The 16,269-nt window shown below is 41.3% G+C and overlaps 1 protein-coding gene across 1 annotated transcript in view; it reads left to right on the forward strand.

The window, feature by feature from the left end:
• kcnk2a (potassium channel, subfamily K, member 2a) overlaps positions 1-16,269 on the forward strand; it is a 90,868-nt gene that overhangs the window by 45,570 nt on the left and 29,029 nt on the right. Inside the window, exons 3-4 of the mRNA XM_078405802.1 lie at positions 7,523-7,640; positions 14,639-14,799. Coding sequence (XP_078261928.1) covers positions 7,523-7,640; positions 14,639-14,799 — 279 coding nt within the window. The remainder of the gene's footprint in view (positions 1-7,522; positions 7,641-14,638; positions 14,800-16,269) is intronic.

Here is a 16,269-nt window from a genome sequence, read left to right on the forward strand (position 1 = left end):
CTTGACGTCGACTAGGTGGTAGGTGGTTGTAGCTTGTCGTAGACATTGTCGTAGGGAGATCCAGTCGCCGTTTTATCGGCAATCTGCTATGACTATGACAGTCACCGGCAGTCGCCTTAAGAAACACCTAACTGGGACAGGGCCTTAACTAATTTTCATCTTGCCCACAGACAATAATGACCTGTTTCCTTTATCATGGTTTTTGCATTCTTTTGTTCTATATCTCTCTATATCACCATCTACATCTCTCGTTACCCTTTCCCCTGACTCTCAGTCTGAAGAAGGGTCTCGACCCAAAACGTGATCTATTCTGTTTTTCCAGAGATGCTGTCTGAGCGGCTGAGTTACTCTAGCTTTTTGTGTCTATCTTCTGACTGTATTGGGATCTGGTTTTGGCTTGGAAATGTGGCCTGTCCCGTAGAACTGACTAAGTGTAACCATGGCCTCCGATGCTGGGGATGTTGGCCTGGGAGAGACACCATTAGTTTAGTTTAGTTTAGAGCCCTTTGGCTCACTGAGTCCGCACGGACCAGCGATCCCCGCACATTAATACTATCCTACACACGCTTGGGGCAATTTTACATTTTTTTATACCAAGCCAAGTAACCTACAAACCTGTAAGCCTTTGGAATGTGGGAGTAAACTGAAGATCTTGGAGAAAACCCATGCAGTCACGGGGAGAACATACAAACACCGTACAGACAGCACCCTTAGTCGGGATCGAACCCGGGTCTCTGGCGCTATAAGTGCTGTAAGACAGCAACTTTACCGCTGTGCCACCCTATTGGCTTATTTGTTTGGTTTGTAGGTTTGAATGCCATTATTGGTTTGAATGGCAAATTTGGAGGAATGGACGAAGACATTGTTGGTGGTATCTTTCCAGGAATATGTGTTTTCTGCCGTGGCTTATGTTTTATCCTTTTCCTAACTCAATTAAAGTTGTGCTAGAGTATTGAAGGAAGTGTTGATTGATGTCTATCCTTTGCTGAGGGATGAATACTGATATAGGGCAGATAGTCCACTCTTTCAGGATTTTGTCTTCAACATTTATTGTTGGAAGATACTTGGTGACACAGTGAGGAGTGGAGGACTTTTGTCTTGTAGATAGTCATAGAATAATAGAGCACAGAACCAGGCCCTTCAGATCTATGCCTCTATGCCAACTAAGATGTCCCATCTAAGCTAGTCCCATTTGCCTGCATTTGATCCATATCCAGTAAACCTTTCCTATTTGTGTTGAATGTAAGGCTCGTACATTCACATGTTTCAGTGATATAGTTGATCGTGGCTTGGAGAGTGTACGAATAAGCACAAATGCAAGATTCATCTGCATATTGGAGTTGTCTACATCAGGCGATCTTGGTTCTGAACCGCAGTCATTGAGAGCTGAACAATTTCCCATTAGTTCTGAAGGTTTGCATCAGAATGTTGTTTTAGAGGGGAGGTGGAACATCCGTTTCACACTGTAACACACTGATCACATTCTTCTGCTCTCTACTTGCACACGTTCAAACTTCTCACCAGGCGAACACTGATCAATTTCTTGCTTGCAGGAATCACACACAACATCATTCAGCTTTCTAGGTTGCCACTGATTTTAACCTTTCACTTAGGTTTCACTTTTGACTGCTCTGCAGCAGCCACTAATTATTCTCTGTGCCTGTTCTTCAGGTTCAAGGAGGTGTGTGAAGATGGGTGGTATTCGCTAGCCATTTTACTGTGCCTCCGTTCATCTTGATTGGTACAGGTGTGTGAGGTTATGGGGAGAAGGCAGGATAATGGGGTTAGGAAAGAGAGATAGATCAGCCATGATTGAATGGCAGAGTAGACTTGATGGGCCTAATCGCACGATTCTACTCCTATCACTTATGGCCTTCCTTATGTATCCTTGTGTTTTCCTTTAGAAAGAGAAGTACAGAGTGGGTGCAACTACAAAGGAAAATCAATGTGTGGAGGGTTTCTGTTTGTTGGTTTCATGCTTAGAATGAGATGAAACAGATGGGGGAGATGTTAAATGGAAAGGCAGAAGAGTGATGAGGAAGGAGCCATGTGGGAAGCTGAAGATGTTGCACATGTACCAAGTGAGATGTGTATGCTGTTAGTAGTAGTTGTACATGGTGCTGGGAAATAAGCAGAGTTTCCAAAAGAAAAATCAGGTGTAGTGTTTTCTAATGGTTGGGTGTCAGATATGGGAATTGTTGGACATTGAACGTGGCTTTTCCCTTTCTGTACAATGTATTTTTGAGGAAAAGAAGAAACTTATTATTCTTGTGAAGTCAATGAAATGGGTCAAGAGTCAAGAGTGTTTTATTGTCATATGTTCCAAACAGAACAATGAAATTCTTACTTGCAGCAGCAAGTAACAGAATATGTAAACATGGTACTCTGTAAACAATCTAATAAACAAAAAGTTCCACATACATACATACATGTATACATACACACATACATACATACATAAGATAGACACAAAATGTAGGAGTAACTCAGCGGGACAGGTAGCATTCTGGAGAGAAGGAATGGTGACATTTTGGATCGAGAGGTCTATCTTTGGTTTAAATCAGCATCTGCAGTTCCTTCCTATACATACATATATACATACATACTTATATACTTACATACATACATACTGTATATACAAAAGTGCAAAAAGACAAAACCAATGCCTCCGTCTTGTGATATCATGAGAGGTAGAGTCATAGAGGGGAGATACATTTCCTCCCGGTGGATGCAACAAGGACTACAAACCATCATGGCGGCCAGCAAAAGACTACAAAACCCATAGTCAGCAGGGCTGCTGACACTGATTGCTGCTGACACTGGTTGCTGCCCAGCTGAACCAGATGAGCTGATTGCCTCAGTGAGAGAGCTAAAAGGGAAGGGAAGTAGTGTATTTAAAAAGAGAGACAACGACTGGAGCAGGAGAGGGAGAGGGAGAGGGAGAGGGAGAGGGAGAGGGAGAGGGAGAGGGAGAGGGAGAGGGAGAGGGAGAGGGAGAGGGAGAGGGAGAGGGAGAGGGAGAGGGAGAGGGAGAGGGAGAGGGAGAGGGAGAGGGAGAGGGAGAGGGAGAGGGAGAGGGAGAGGGAGAGGGAGAGGGAGAGGGAGAGGGAGAGAGGGAGAGGGAGAGAAGCAGAAGCAGTGTTTGAGTTATATTTTGTAAGAAGGCAGCAAGCTACAGTTTTGATTTAACTACCTGTTTTGGTTTTGTGTACCTGTCTGCAAACAATTAAGTTTACCTGTTTTTGGAAAAGACTAAATATATGGAATTTAAGTTTGAAAACAAGAACTTTTCTGTCTTCATTTCCAGCACCCACACCTCCCAACCTTCAAGAGAATAGCTCCCAACCTCTCAAGACATCACAGTCTATGTAGTTCAAGGCTTATTTGGAGGTTGTAGTGTTTAATAGCTGATGGCTGTAGGGAAGACGTTGTTCCTGAACATCCTTCAGCACATCCAGGTTCTGGAAAATTGTGTCTGAAGAAGTGTCTCGACCCGAAATGTCACCCATTCCTTTTCTCCAGGGTTGCTGCCTGACCCGCTGAGTTACTCCAGCTTTTTGTCTTTATCTTCAGTTTAAACAGGCATCTGCAGTTCCTTCCTTTACAGTCTGGGAAATCTCACTGGAAAGAGAATGCCTTGATCATCTGGGAACCTCCAGTAGGATCTCAGAAAGTTCAGTCAGTGGGCCTGAGTCCTACCTTCCACTATATCAATCCAGCTCCAGCAACCAAAGAGTGAAACCTCACTTCACATCAGTTGACCGAGAGATTGGGTTCCCTATGTTCCCATTCCTCATCCCAGGAATGAGTGGGTTAACCTGTGATGAGCGTTTGTCAGCACTGGGCCTGTACTCGCTGGAGTTTAGAAGAATGAGGGGGGACCTCATTGAAACATACAGAATAGTGAAAGGTTTGGATAGAGTGTATGTGGAGAGGATGTTTCCATTAGTGGGAGAGTCTAGGACTAGAGGTAGCCTCAGAATTAAAGGATATTCTTTTAGGAAGGAGATGAGGAGATATTTCTTTAGTTAGACGGTGGTGAATTTGTGAATTTCTTTGCCACAGAAGGCTGTGGAGGGCAAGTTAGTGGAGATTTTTAAGGCAGAGATAGATAGATTCTTGAATAGTACAGGTGTCAGAGGTTATGGGAAGGCAGAAGAATGGGGTTAGGAGGGAGAAATAGATCAGCCATGATTGAATGGTGGAGTAGACATGATGGGCCGAATGGCCTAATTCTACTCCTATTCCTTGTGAATTTATGTTCCAATACTCCACTGAAATGAGTGTGACTGCTGCCAATAAGGATGTATTGTACCTCAGTACCTCACTGTCCCTCAGTACTCCTGACAATAATAAACTAAACCAGACTAAATCCCATCTGCTGATGTTCCACCTAACCTTTCATCTGACCCACATATAAGCTGTACTTAACTGTTTGTACATAATTTGCTTTCATTATTTTTATCTCTTTGCCCCCTATTATTTCTCATAATCTTTATTTTTTCAGCATTGAGTGGTACCTGAGGTTTATGCATTTGTACTCTCTACCAAAAAGCACAAGACTAACTTCAAAGTGGAAAGGTCTACATACTCCAATTGTAAATCCCTACCAGTGCTCGACCTAGACAGGAAAATCTGCCCAGGTGGCATTTCTAGTGAATAATTTACGTGTCCAGATTGTTCTCCCCAACAGATGGGAAGAAGTTTAGGAAGGAACTGCAGATGCTGATTTAAACTGAATTAGTCACAAAATGCTGGAGTAACTCAGCGGGACAGGCGACATCCCTGGAGAGAAGGAATGGGTGACGTTTCGGGTCGAGACCCTCCCTCAGACTGATGTCAGGGGAGAGGGCGGTACAGAGATAAAATGTAGTCGGAAACAGTGAGACTGGTCGGAGTATTGGGACGGGGGAAGGGATGGAGAGAGAGGGAAAGCAAGGGCTACTTGAAGTGAGACAAGTCAATATTCATACCGCAGGGGTGTAAGCTACCAAAGCGAAATATGAGGTGCTGTTCCTCCAATTTGAGCTGGGCAGTTTGGGAAGTCATGTGGGGATTAGGACAAATTAAGTAAATGGTACTGCACTAAGGAATGTCGATAATCAGAAGGATCTTGGAAGCAGCAGTAAAGGTAGATAAGAAAGTGAAATAGGCACATGGTATGCCTGGTTTCATAGAATGGGGTACAGAATATAAAAGTTGGGAGGTTACGTTGTAATTTTGCAAAACACTGCTTAGACAGCACTTGACCGGAATATTGTGTGGTTAGTTTAGCTTACCACAGTCTAGGAAGGATGTTTTGTTTAGAGATACAGCACGGAAACAGTTCCTTCGGCCCACCGAGTCCGTGCTGACCAGCGATCCCCGTACACTAATGTACCCTATACACACTAGGGAAAATTTACAATTTTACCAAGCCAATTGGCCTACAAACCTGTATGTCTTTGGAGTGTGGGATGAAACTGCAGTTCCTGGAGAAAACCCACGGGGAGAGCGTGCAAACTCCTTACAGACAGCACCCGTAGTCAAGATCAAACCTGGGTCTATGGCGCTGTTGGGCAGCAACTACCGCTGTGCCCCCGTGCCGCCAATGAATGGATGAATGAATGAATAAGTTTATTGGCCAAGTATGTGCATATACAAGGAATGTGCCTTGGTGCTCCGCTCACAAATGACAACACAAACATACAGTTAACAATAAAGAATAAAGCATAAACACATCAAAACAATAAGGATACAACATTACAGTCTAAACATGTGGGTGAAAATAAACCAGAGCAAAAAAGAGACAACAGACTTTGGTTATTGAGTAGAAGTACTACCTGTGGAAAAAAAGCTGTTTTTATGTCTGGCTGTGACGGCTTTGACAGTCCGGAGTCGCCTTGCAGAGGGAAGTGGAATTTAGAAGGATGAGAGGGGATCTTATCGAAACGTTTAAGATTATTAAGGGGTTGGACACGTTAGAGGCAGGAAACATGTTCCCAATGTTGGGGGAGTCCAGAACCAGGGGCCACAGTTTAAGAATAAGGGGAAGGCCATTTAGATTGGAGATGAGGAAAAACTTTTTCAGTCAGAGAGTTGTGAATCTGTGGAATTCTCTGCCTCAGAAGGCAGTGGAGGCCAATTCTCTTAAGGATAGCGGAGTCAGGGGGTATGGGGAGAAGGCAGGAACGGGGTACTGATTGAGAATGATCAGCCATGATCACATTGAATGGCGGTGCTGGCTCGAAGGGCCGAATGGCCTACTCCTGCATCTGTTGTCTATTGTCTATTGTCTATTGTCTATTGTCTATTGTTGTCTAAGTGCTTCAAAGATTTTGTGGCCAGGTTGAGAGGGTTGCAGTGTGTTGCACAGGTGGGAGAGCAGATTAAATTCGTCTGGATGTTGCCTGGATTGGAGGACTTTAGTAATGGGGAGAGATTATATAGGCAGGGCTTATTCTTCCTGGAGCATAAGGGACTGATGGGTGACCTAACAGAGCCATGTAACATAATGAGAGGCAAAGATATTACTTTTCACTGTACCACACTACTCGTGACAATAATAAACTATAGTCAGAATTTCTTTCCCATGGTATCTGTGCACTGCGAATGGCTTGATTGTAATCAAGTGCAGTGTTTGCTCTGACTGGGTAACACGCAAACAAAAGCTTTTCACTGTACCTCAGTAGTCATGACAATAATAAACTATAGTAAGAATATCTTTCCCATGGTAGTGGCATCAAAAAACAAGGAGGTGTAAGATTAAAGTGAGAGGAAAGAATTTAAAAAGGATTTGAGGGGAAAGTTGTCACACAGAGTGTGATTGATATCTGGAACTCACTGCCAGAGCAGATAGTGGAATCAGATAAAATTACTATGTTTAAGAGACAGTTAGGCTGGAATTTGAATAGGCAAGACAGTGAATGAGACACAAAGCGCTGGAGTAACTCAGTGGGCCAGGCAACATTTCTGGCGCACACGGATGGGTACCGTTTTTGGTCTGGAGCATTCTTCAGGCTTCTTTAGTCCGAAGAAGGGTCCCAATAGACAATAGACAATAGGTGCAGGAGGAGGCCATTCGGCCCATCGAGCCAGCTCCGAGATTCATGGCTGATCATTCTCAATCAGTACCCCGTTCCTGCCTTCTCCCCATACCCCCTGAATCCGCTATCCTTAAGAGCTCTATCTAGACTGGAAACGTCACCTATCCAAGTGCTCCAGAGGTGCTGCCTCATCCGCTGAGTTACTCCAGCACTTTGTGTCTTTTTTTGTAAAAAACAGTATCTGCAGCTCGCTGTTTCTACAAGACATTGAAGGATATGGACATAATGCAGACAAGTGGAATTAATGTAGATGAGCAAACAGGACAGCATGGACATAATGCTCTGAAAAGCCCATTTCTGTCCGGAGAATCTCCACGACTATAAAAGTATTCTATCAAATGTGGTGTTTCAATGAACCAGTGATTTATTAAATATGTCTTACTGTTGCATGATGAAAATTTTGGAGGTTCACTGATGTATACTTTTCAAACTGACAGCATGTGATGGAAGCTGTAAATGCAGGTGTTAATCCTGCAGGGAACTCCACCAATCAAAGCAGCCACTGGGATTTAGGCAGCTCCTTCTTCTTTGCTGGCACCATTATAACTACCATAGGTAAGACATTTCTAATAAATCTTGCATCCATCATTCATAATTAATGTTAGCCTCATTAATTTGAAGGAAGTGAACTCTGAGCATCATCACGTCTCGTACATTTCAGCTGTGCCAAAATCATCAAACTTTGCCCAATGTGCTATTTGACAGCAAGTGCATGTTCTTCACAAAATTAAGTTGTACGTGTTGTCATTTACTGTTACATGATTTGCGTGTGTTCTCCATGCAATAAATTCAGGTATGTTAACGAGAAAGGTAATCTCGGATTTTCAATTACATTTTGTGCACTCCACACTAAATTGTTTTCAATAATGGAGATTCTACATTATCTCAATTCAGTATAAAACTATTTGTCTTCATGCGATAATCTCTCAATCTTTTAGTTACTGCAAATGGAATTTTGATATTGGCATTAGTTTAAAGTGATCAATATCAAAATAGTTATTATATCTTATAATTTATATTTCCAACAGACAGTGCATTCAGAAAGTATTCAGACCCCTTCACTTTTTCCACATTTTGCTATGTTACAGCCTTATTTTAAAATGGATTAAAAAAAAAAATTTAATCAGCAATCTACACACATTACCCCATAATAAAAAAGTGAAAACAGGTGTTTAGAATTTTTTGCAAAGTAATTAAAAAGAAATAACTGAAATATCACATTTACATAAGTATTCAGACCCTTGGCTATGACACTCAAAATCGAGTTCATCCTGTTTCCATTGATTATCCTTGAGATGTTTCTATAACTTGATTGGAGTCCACTAGTGGTAAATTAAGTTGATTGGACATGATTTGGAAAGGCACACACCTGCCTATATAAGGTCCAACAGTTGACAGTGCATGTCAGAGCAAAAACCAAGCCACAAAGATGAAGGAATTGTCCGTAGACCGCCGAGACAGGATTGCATCGATACACAGATCTGGGGAAGGGTATAAAACAATTTCTGCAGCATTGCAGGTCCTGAAGAGCACAGTGGTCTTTGTCATTCTTCAATGGAAGAAATTTGGAACCACCAGGACTCTTCATAGAGCTGGCCGCCCAAACCGGGGGAGAAGGGCCTTGGTCAGGAGGTGACCAAGAACCCGATGGTCACTCTGACAGAGCTCCAGAGTTTCTCTTTGAAGATGGGAGAACCTTCCAGAAGGACAACTATATCTGCAGCACTCCACCAATCAGGCCTTGATGGTAGAGTGGCCAGACGGAAGCCACTCCTCAGTAAAAGGCGCATGACAGCCCGCTTGGAGTTTGCCAAAAGGCACCTAAAGAACTCTCAGACCATGAGAAACAAGATTCTCGGGTCTGATGAAACCAAGATTGAACTCTTTGGCCTGAATGCTGTGCATCGACGCTCCCCATGCAACTTGACAGAGCTTGAAAGGATCTGCAGAGAAGAGTGGGAGAAATTACCCTAATACAGATATGCCAAGCTTGTAGCGTCATACCCAAGAAGACTTGAGGCTGTAATCGCTGCCAAAGGTGCCTCAACAAAGTACTGAGTAAAGGGTCTGAATACTTATTTAAATGTGATATTTCAATAATTTATTTTTAATTACTTTGCAAAAATTTCTAAACACCTGTTTTTGCTTTTTTTATTATGGGGTATTGTGTGTAGATTGGTGATATAAAAAATGAATTTAATCCATTTTAAAATAAGGCTGTAATGTAGCAAAATGTGGAAAACGTGAAGGGGTCTGAATACTTTCTGAATGCACTGTAGTCAGCAGACAGAGGCAGCAGGTCTGTAGGGAAGGCTGCCAGGGTAACTTTCCAAGAGTGGACTAAAACTAATTGGAAGATGTGGGTTCTGAGCAGTGTTTTAGTATGAACAAGCAAGCGATGGGGGAAGAGGCATTTCTGCCCAAAGGAATGATTGATCTAGAATGATTGATCTAGGCCTGTGGAGGTGGAAAACATGATAAGAAGTTGTACTCCACGTAGGAGTTGCTGCTGTTATTTGAACTTGGGCAAATCTTGACTTGCACAACAGATTAGGATGTTCCAGAATGCTAAATGAAGCACACATCTGTGATGAGTAATGCTAGGATTTAAAAAAAACTTTTTTCTTGACTCTGCTGAAAATCTAACCCATAAAAATATTTTATGAGCCTCGCTCTTTCCTGATTTTATCAGTAGACATAGCTGATTAGTGTTGACTACATCATTTGGCCAGCCTACTAATCGCACACATCTTTGGGACTTTGCTACTTTGACTCTGTAACCTGGGCCTCTTGGTCCTCGTGTGCATCTGCCCACTGACACAGGCACATCTCCGTTGCTGCCACACATTGAGCTATTAGTTCTGCTGAAGCGATTCCACATTCTACTCAAAAGCAGGCACTTCTGAATCTAGCCCTATTAGTCTTGTTTACAACGGACTGTTGCTGATTGCTTTGCCTCTGTTCTTGATATCTTGTGCTCTGATTTTAAAACTTTATTTATGAATGGCCAAACTTCCGCTCCATGCACCACCTTATCCCCTGCCGTATTACCTCAGTCCTCCTGCCTCTTTTACTTCTAGAGCCATCTCTGGTCATTTTGCTGCTTGTCGGGCTATGCTTACACCCCGAATAATGGATATTTTTAAGGCAGAGTTAGATTTTTGATTAGTACAGGTGTCAGAGGTTATGGGGAGAAGGCAGGAGAATGGGGTTAATGACCTTATGACCTTATGACCTAATAGCATTTCTGCTCATCAGCCTGTCGGTTTTCTTTGATAGAACCGAATGGCTCATCTCAAAACCCACGTGGCCTAAAGATAATGGACCCTCCCTCATCTTTAGCAATATACTATCCCCGTAGAAATAAGTACACAAACAATGACCAGAATTCATTTGAGTCCTCTGCTCTCACCTTCTCCTCTTTCCTCTCCAATCTCCACACTGCCTTCCATTCTCCTTCCTGCACCTTCTCTCATTCCTTCTGTACCATCCTCACCGCTCCTCTCATCCACTCCTCCTCTTCACCACTGCTCTACTCATCACCTCCCTCTCTATGTTCCACCACACCTCCCATCTCTTTTCCTCTCCACTGCTCTCACCACTCCTCTCTTCTTCCTGCCCACCTTTCATCACCCTGATTTTAATTCCTCACCTTCTCCACTTTCCTCGCATCTTCTTTCAATCCCAAATTACATCTAAAAAATTCCCATTTCTCCAAAATTTTATTCACCAAGTTTTCCCGAAAAATGATACCCCAATTTTATTTGCCACGTTAACAGCTCATAGTATGATGGTAAGGTTTGCATGTCTTTGGGTCTAATGCACAGACGGGAGTATGCACAAGGCTGGGATGAGGGATTTAATGTGCAGAACGCGTTACACATTTTGCACTTTAGCATTTTGCAGCCCACCCATAGATCCCCTCTCCCCAACTAATATTGCTTTGGTCACACATTTTATGCCATATCCAATGTTTCCCTTGCGTTACTGTTTGTGGTTTTATATCCCCAAGGAAACTTGACCAGTACAAATACTTTATCTGCCTATCATTATTATCCTTTGTATCTGAAAAATATTTTACTAAATCTAAGATAGAGATTCCTCTCATGAAATTCGTACATGCAATTTTTTTCATATTTCAGTAAAGTAAAAAGTTTACTAACCTTCTGAGTGCAATAATTAAGAGTTATAGCTTTTCAATCCGTCAAACACCAATGTAATTGAATTATCCTTACAATGAATTCGGGTAAGGTTGACACTTGTCTGTTAATAATTAAGTTTATTTATATATAAAAGTTCTTTTAAATTTCCTTGCCCAAACTTTTTGTCATCTCATGTTTATTTTCGAATAAACTATTCCCATTGAAAACCACTTTTGTGCTTGTGAATTTATTGAAAATCTCATTATTTCAGCATTGAAGGTAAATGTTCTTTATCTAATTTTAGTTTAATTCGCCAAATCATATTTATTCCCATAAGTGGTTTAAAGTTAGGCTTTATTAGAATGATTTATTCACCATGGCTTTATTAGAATGATTTAGACTGGGACAGAAAAACAGCAATAGACCTTCTTACTCGTCAAGCCTATTCTATTCATGAAAAGAGTAACTATCTCTGTAAGATGTTGCTGGATCTATGGATGTAATCACTGGAGTCTTCCACAGGGAAAGTGGTGTCTTTGTGCTTCCTGGGCTTTTAATTTTTTTTTTATCTGAGGAACCCTTCATTGTTACAGACCACTTTTTAAATGACACTTGGTTTTCTTGTCAAGCACAGTAGTGCCAAACATAGTATTCATTCCCTTATCAGGATGTAAAAATGGCAACAAACAGAATCAAATATTTTGATGTAGAATGGTTCTAATATCAGTAAATATTGCTAATAGATAATTATGCAAAACTTGAACAGGTGTATGAATAAACCCTGTGGAAATTAATATTCATTTTGAATTTTAGATAGTGATTGCAGAAGTTAGTTAAATGGCATATTAATTATCATCTGTGACATTGTTTAATTTAATGAAGAATTGTAAAGGAATGGGTGATTTTCAACAATTGTGTGTAGCAGATTGATGGAAGATGAAATGGCCATGTCTGCTAATTGAGGAAGGAGACCTAATATATTTTCATATAGGAGTCTCATTTATATTCAGTCACTAAGCTTTCTTGAGTGGCTGTGCCTAACCAGAACAAACCTGTAAACGAGATGAAAACTTGATAAAAATGCATGCAAGTAAGAGAAATGGGAAGAGATAGTGTAGAGTTCACAAGATATCAAAGAAATGTGACTTCACAGTAAGTAGCTACAAACTTTGTGTCTTCTGTGCAAAGTTAAGAAGATTTAATCCTCCATCAAATGGAATTTTTTGAGGATGTAACAAGTAGAACGGACAAGGGAGAGCCAGTGGATGTGGTGTATCTGGACTTTCAAAAAGCCTTTGACACGGTCTCACACAGGAGATTGTGCAAAATGAGAGCACATGATATTGGGGGGAGGGTATTGACTGGATAGAGAACTGGTTGGCAGACAGGAAGCAAAGAGTAGGAATTAACGGGTCCTTTTCAGAATAGCAGGCAGTGACTAGTGAGGTGCCGCAAGGCTCAGTGCTAGGATCCCAGTTGTTTACAATATATATTAACGATTTAGACGAGGGAATTAAATGTAACATCTCTAATTTGCAGATGTCACAAAGCTGGGTAGCAGTGTGAGCTGTGAGGAGGATGCTATGAGGCCGCAGGGTGACTTGAACAGGTTGGGTGACTGGGCAGAAGCATAGCACTGTGAGGTTATACATTTTGGTGGCAAGATCAGGAAGGCAGATTATTATCTGAATGGTGCCAGAGGTGCAACGAAACCTGGGTGTACTTGTACATCAGTCACTGAAAGTAAGGATGCAGGTACAGCAGGCAATGAAGAAAGCTAATAACATGTAGGCCTTCATTGCAAGAGGATTTGAGTTTAGGACAACGGAGGTCCTACTGCAGTTGTACAGGGCCCTGGTGAGACCGCGCCTGTAGTATTGTGTGTAATTTTGGTCTCCTAATTTGAGGAAGGACATTATGGCTCTTGAGGGAGTGCAGTGTAGGTTCACCAGGTTAATTCCCAGGATGGTGGGACTGACATATGATGAAAGAATGGGTTGACTGGACTTGTATTCACTGGAATTTCGATGAGAGTGGATCTTATAGAAATATATAAAATTCTTAGAGGATTGGACAGGGAAAAATGTTCCTGATTTTGGGGGGGGTCCAGAACCAGGGGTCACAGTTTAAGAATAAGCGGTAGGCCATTGAGGTCTGAGATGAGGAAAAACTTTTTCACCCAGAGAGTTGTGAATCTGTGGAATTCTCTGACACAGAAGACAGTGGAGGCCAATTCACTGGATGTTTTCAAGAGTGAGTTAGATTTAGCTCTTAGGGCTAAGGGAATCGAGTGATATGGGGAAAAAGCCAGAAAGGGGGACTGATTTTGGATGATCAGCCATGATCATATTGAATGGCGGTGCTGACTCAAAGGGCCGAATGGCCTACTCCTGCACCTATTTTTTCTATGTAATACAAAATGACTTAATTTTAGTGAGGGCAAATTATACTGTGACCACTGTTGAATGTCCTTGAAATAATATTTAAATTGCCTGTACAAATTCTGTTTAGCACGCACATAAAGAATAGTTAACCTTTGGAGAGCTATTGGAAGCTTTTGAGCAAGTATATTAATTTGATGCCAGGAGAGAAGAAGTGCAATGATAAAGCAATCTAGCAACAGGAAGATGTTGAACCAGCAATTTTATACGTAGAGGATTTAAAATAGATGACCGATAAATAAAATATAATCACACCATTTACCTCGAAGGTAGACACAAAATGCTGGAGTAACTCAGCGGGTCAGGCAGCATCTCAGAGAGAAAGAATGGGTGACGTCTTGGGTCAAGAACCTTCAGACTGATGTCAGGGGAGGGGGCGGGACAAAGATAGGATGTAGTAGGAGACAGGAAGATTAGTGGGAGAAGAGGGAGGGGAAAGAGAGGGACAGAGGAACTATCTGAAGTTAGAGAAGTTAATGTTCATACCACTGGGGTGTAAACTGCCCAGGCGAAATATGAGATGCTGTTCCTCCAATTTGCGCTGGGCCTCACTATGACAATGGAGGAGGCCCAGGCCAGAAATGTCAGATTGGGAATAGGAGGGGGAGTTGAAGTGCTGAGCCACCGGGATATCAGGTTGGTTAAGGCAGACTGAGCGAAGGTATTGAGCGAAACGATCGCCGAGCCTGTGCTTGGTCTCGCCGATGTAGAGAAGTTGATATCTGGAGCAGCAGATACAATACATGAGGTTGGATGAAGGGCAGGTGAACTTCTGCCATAGAATTTACCTCAATCAGTCACAATGCATTGAAATATAAAATGAATTACTTTAAAATATATTGCATGATCTTCATACCGAGAGATCCATTTAATAAATGTTTGTACTGGAGCCCGTTCTTCTGCTAGATTTATTGTATTTATTTTAAAAATCACCATGTGCCTAAAACAGTTTGATTCTATTTTCTCCTAGGTTTTGGAAAGATTTCTCCAAATACTGTAGGTGGCAAAATATTCTGCATTATTTATGCCTTATTAGGAATTCCTCTGTTTGGGTTTTTGCTTGCTGGTGTTGGTGATCAATTGGGAACAATATTTGGAAAAGGAATCACGAAAGTAGAAGACATATTTCTTGTAAGTAATATAAATCTTCAAAATTTTAGAAACGCTACTAAGTCTTTCAGTGTCCAATTTTGCGGGTGTCATGATAATCGAGTGCATATTTTATTTTACATGTACTGTTGAAAAGAATTAAGTAATCTTTCAATGAAAACAAATTAATTCACAGAGACATTTCAAGCTTTTGTACTGTAATATAATAACTTAATTTTTTTAAAAGTCTTCTCAATTCTAAACTTTTCAGTTTTGATATTTTCATTTGATTCCATAATGTTTGTTTCCATATATGTTTATGTTTGTTCTCAAATTAATCCACAAATAAATTGAACATGAAAAATCTGATAGTTTCACTGGGAATGAAGAGAGATAAATCTATTAAAATTGTGGAGTGAATAGCAAGTAGGTAACTGGAATTAAAAAAAAAAAAAGTTTAACAGATAGCAGGTAGAAGGAACCAAAAAATGCCAGTGGAGTTGTAGAGAAAGAGTATGACATGGAAATTATTCAGAAGAATCACAACCTGTTACGCATTCATTTTGGAATAAACAGGCTGTGACCAGTGGGTATGGCAGGAGTCGCTGCCTTGGCCCAGCTTTTCACTATTAATATCAACAGATTTTCTGGGGAGACCAAGGTTACTGAAGAGACCAAACTAGATGGGATTATGATTTCAGAAGAAAATGCAAGAAGAGGTTCAAGGGATTATGGATAATTGGGGTGAATGGACTTGGACATAGCAAATGGAATAGAACGTGGAAAACATGCAGGGATACCAACTTTGGTACACATATTTGTAATAGTGTAATATTTGCTAAAAAGTGAGAGATTGTGTGATGTTGATTTTCAAAGTGACTTTAACCTATACAGTTACAGATTAGGTGCTGGGAATGGGAGTCAGTCTGCATTTGCCATTTTTCAGCTGGCATGGATACAATGGACTCAGTGATATTATCTGAAGTGTATAGTTCTATGATGCCATGAAGGCCAATCAGCAGTCAATCAGAGCCATTAGAGTCTCTGTTGTGATGGGCTGGGTCCACAAAACTGCCACATGTTGCAAGAAGGAATGAACCTTTCTAAATTTTGCTGGATACTCAATATCCACAGTCAAGGGACTTATCTACAGTTTTCTGCCATGCTTTGGAAGTATTGTTAGCAGGGAGTTTCAGGATTTAGATCCAGTGATGAAGGACTAGCATTGTCTTTCCAATTCAGGAAGGTGGAAAACCTGGAGTGGAACTTATATGTAAAGGTGTTTCCACGCAGATGTTGCCTCATTCTTCCAGTGGTGGAGAATGTGGGTTTACAAGGTGTGGTCAAAGCAGGGTTGGCAAACCATTGCAAATTATGTTATAGATGATCCATTCTGCACTAATGCAGTTCACTGGTGGAAGAAATGAATATTTATGATAGAGGACGGATCCCAATCAAATAGGCTGCTTGATCATGAATGTTATTAGCAGTTGAATATGGTGAGAACAGTAC

This window comes from Rhinoraja longicauda, chromosome 9 (genome assembly GCF_053455715.1).
Source record: "Rhinoraja longicauda isolate Sanriku21f chromosome 9, sRhiLon1.1, whole genome shotgun sequence".
Lineage (NCBI taxonomy): Eukaryota > Metazoa > Chordata > Chondrichthyes > Rajiformes > Arhynchobatidae > Rhinoraja > Rhinoraja longicauda.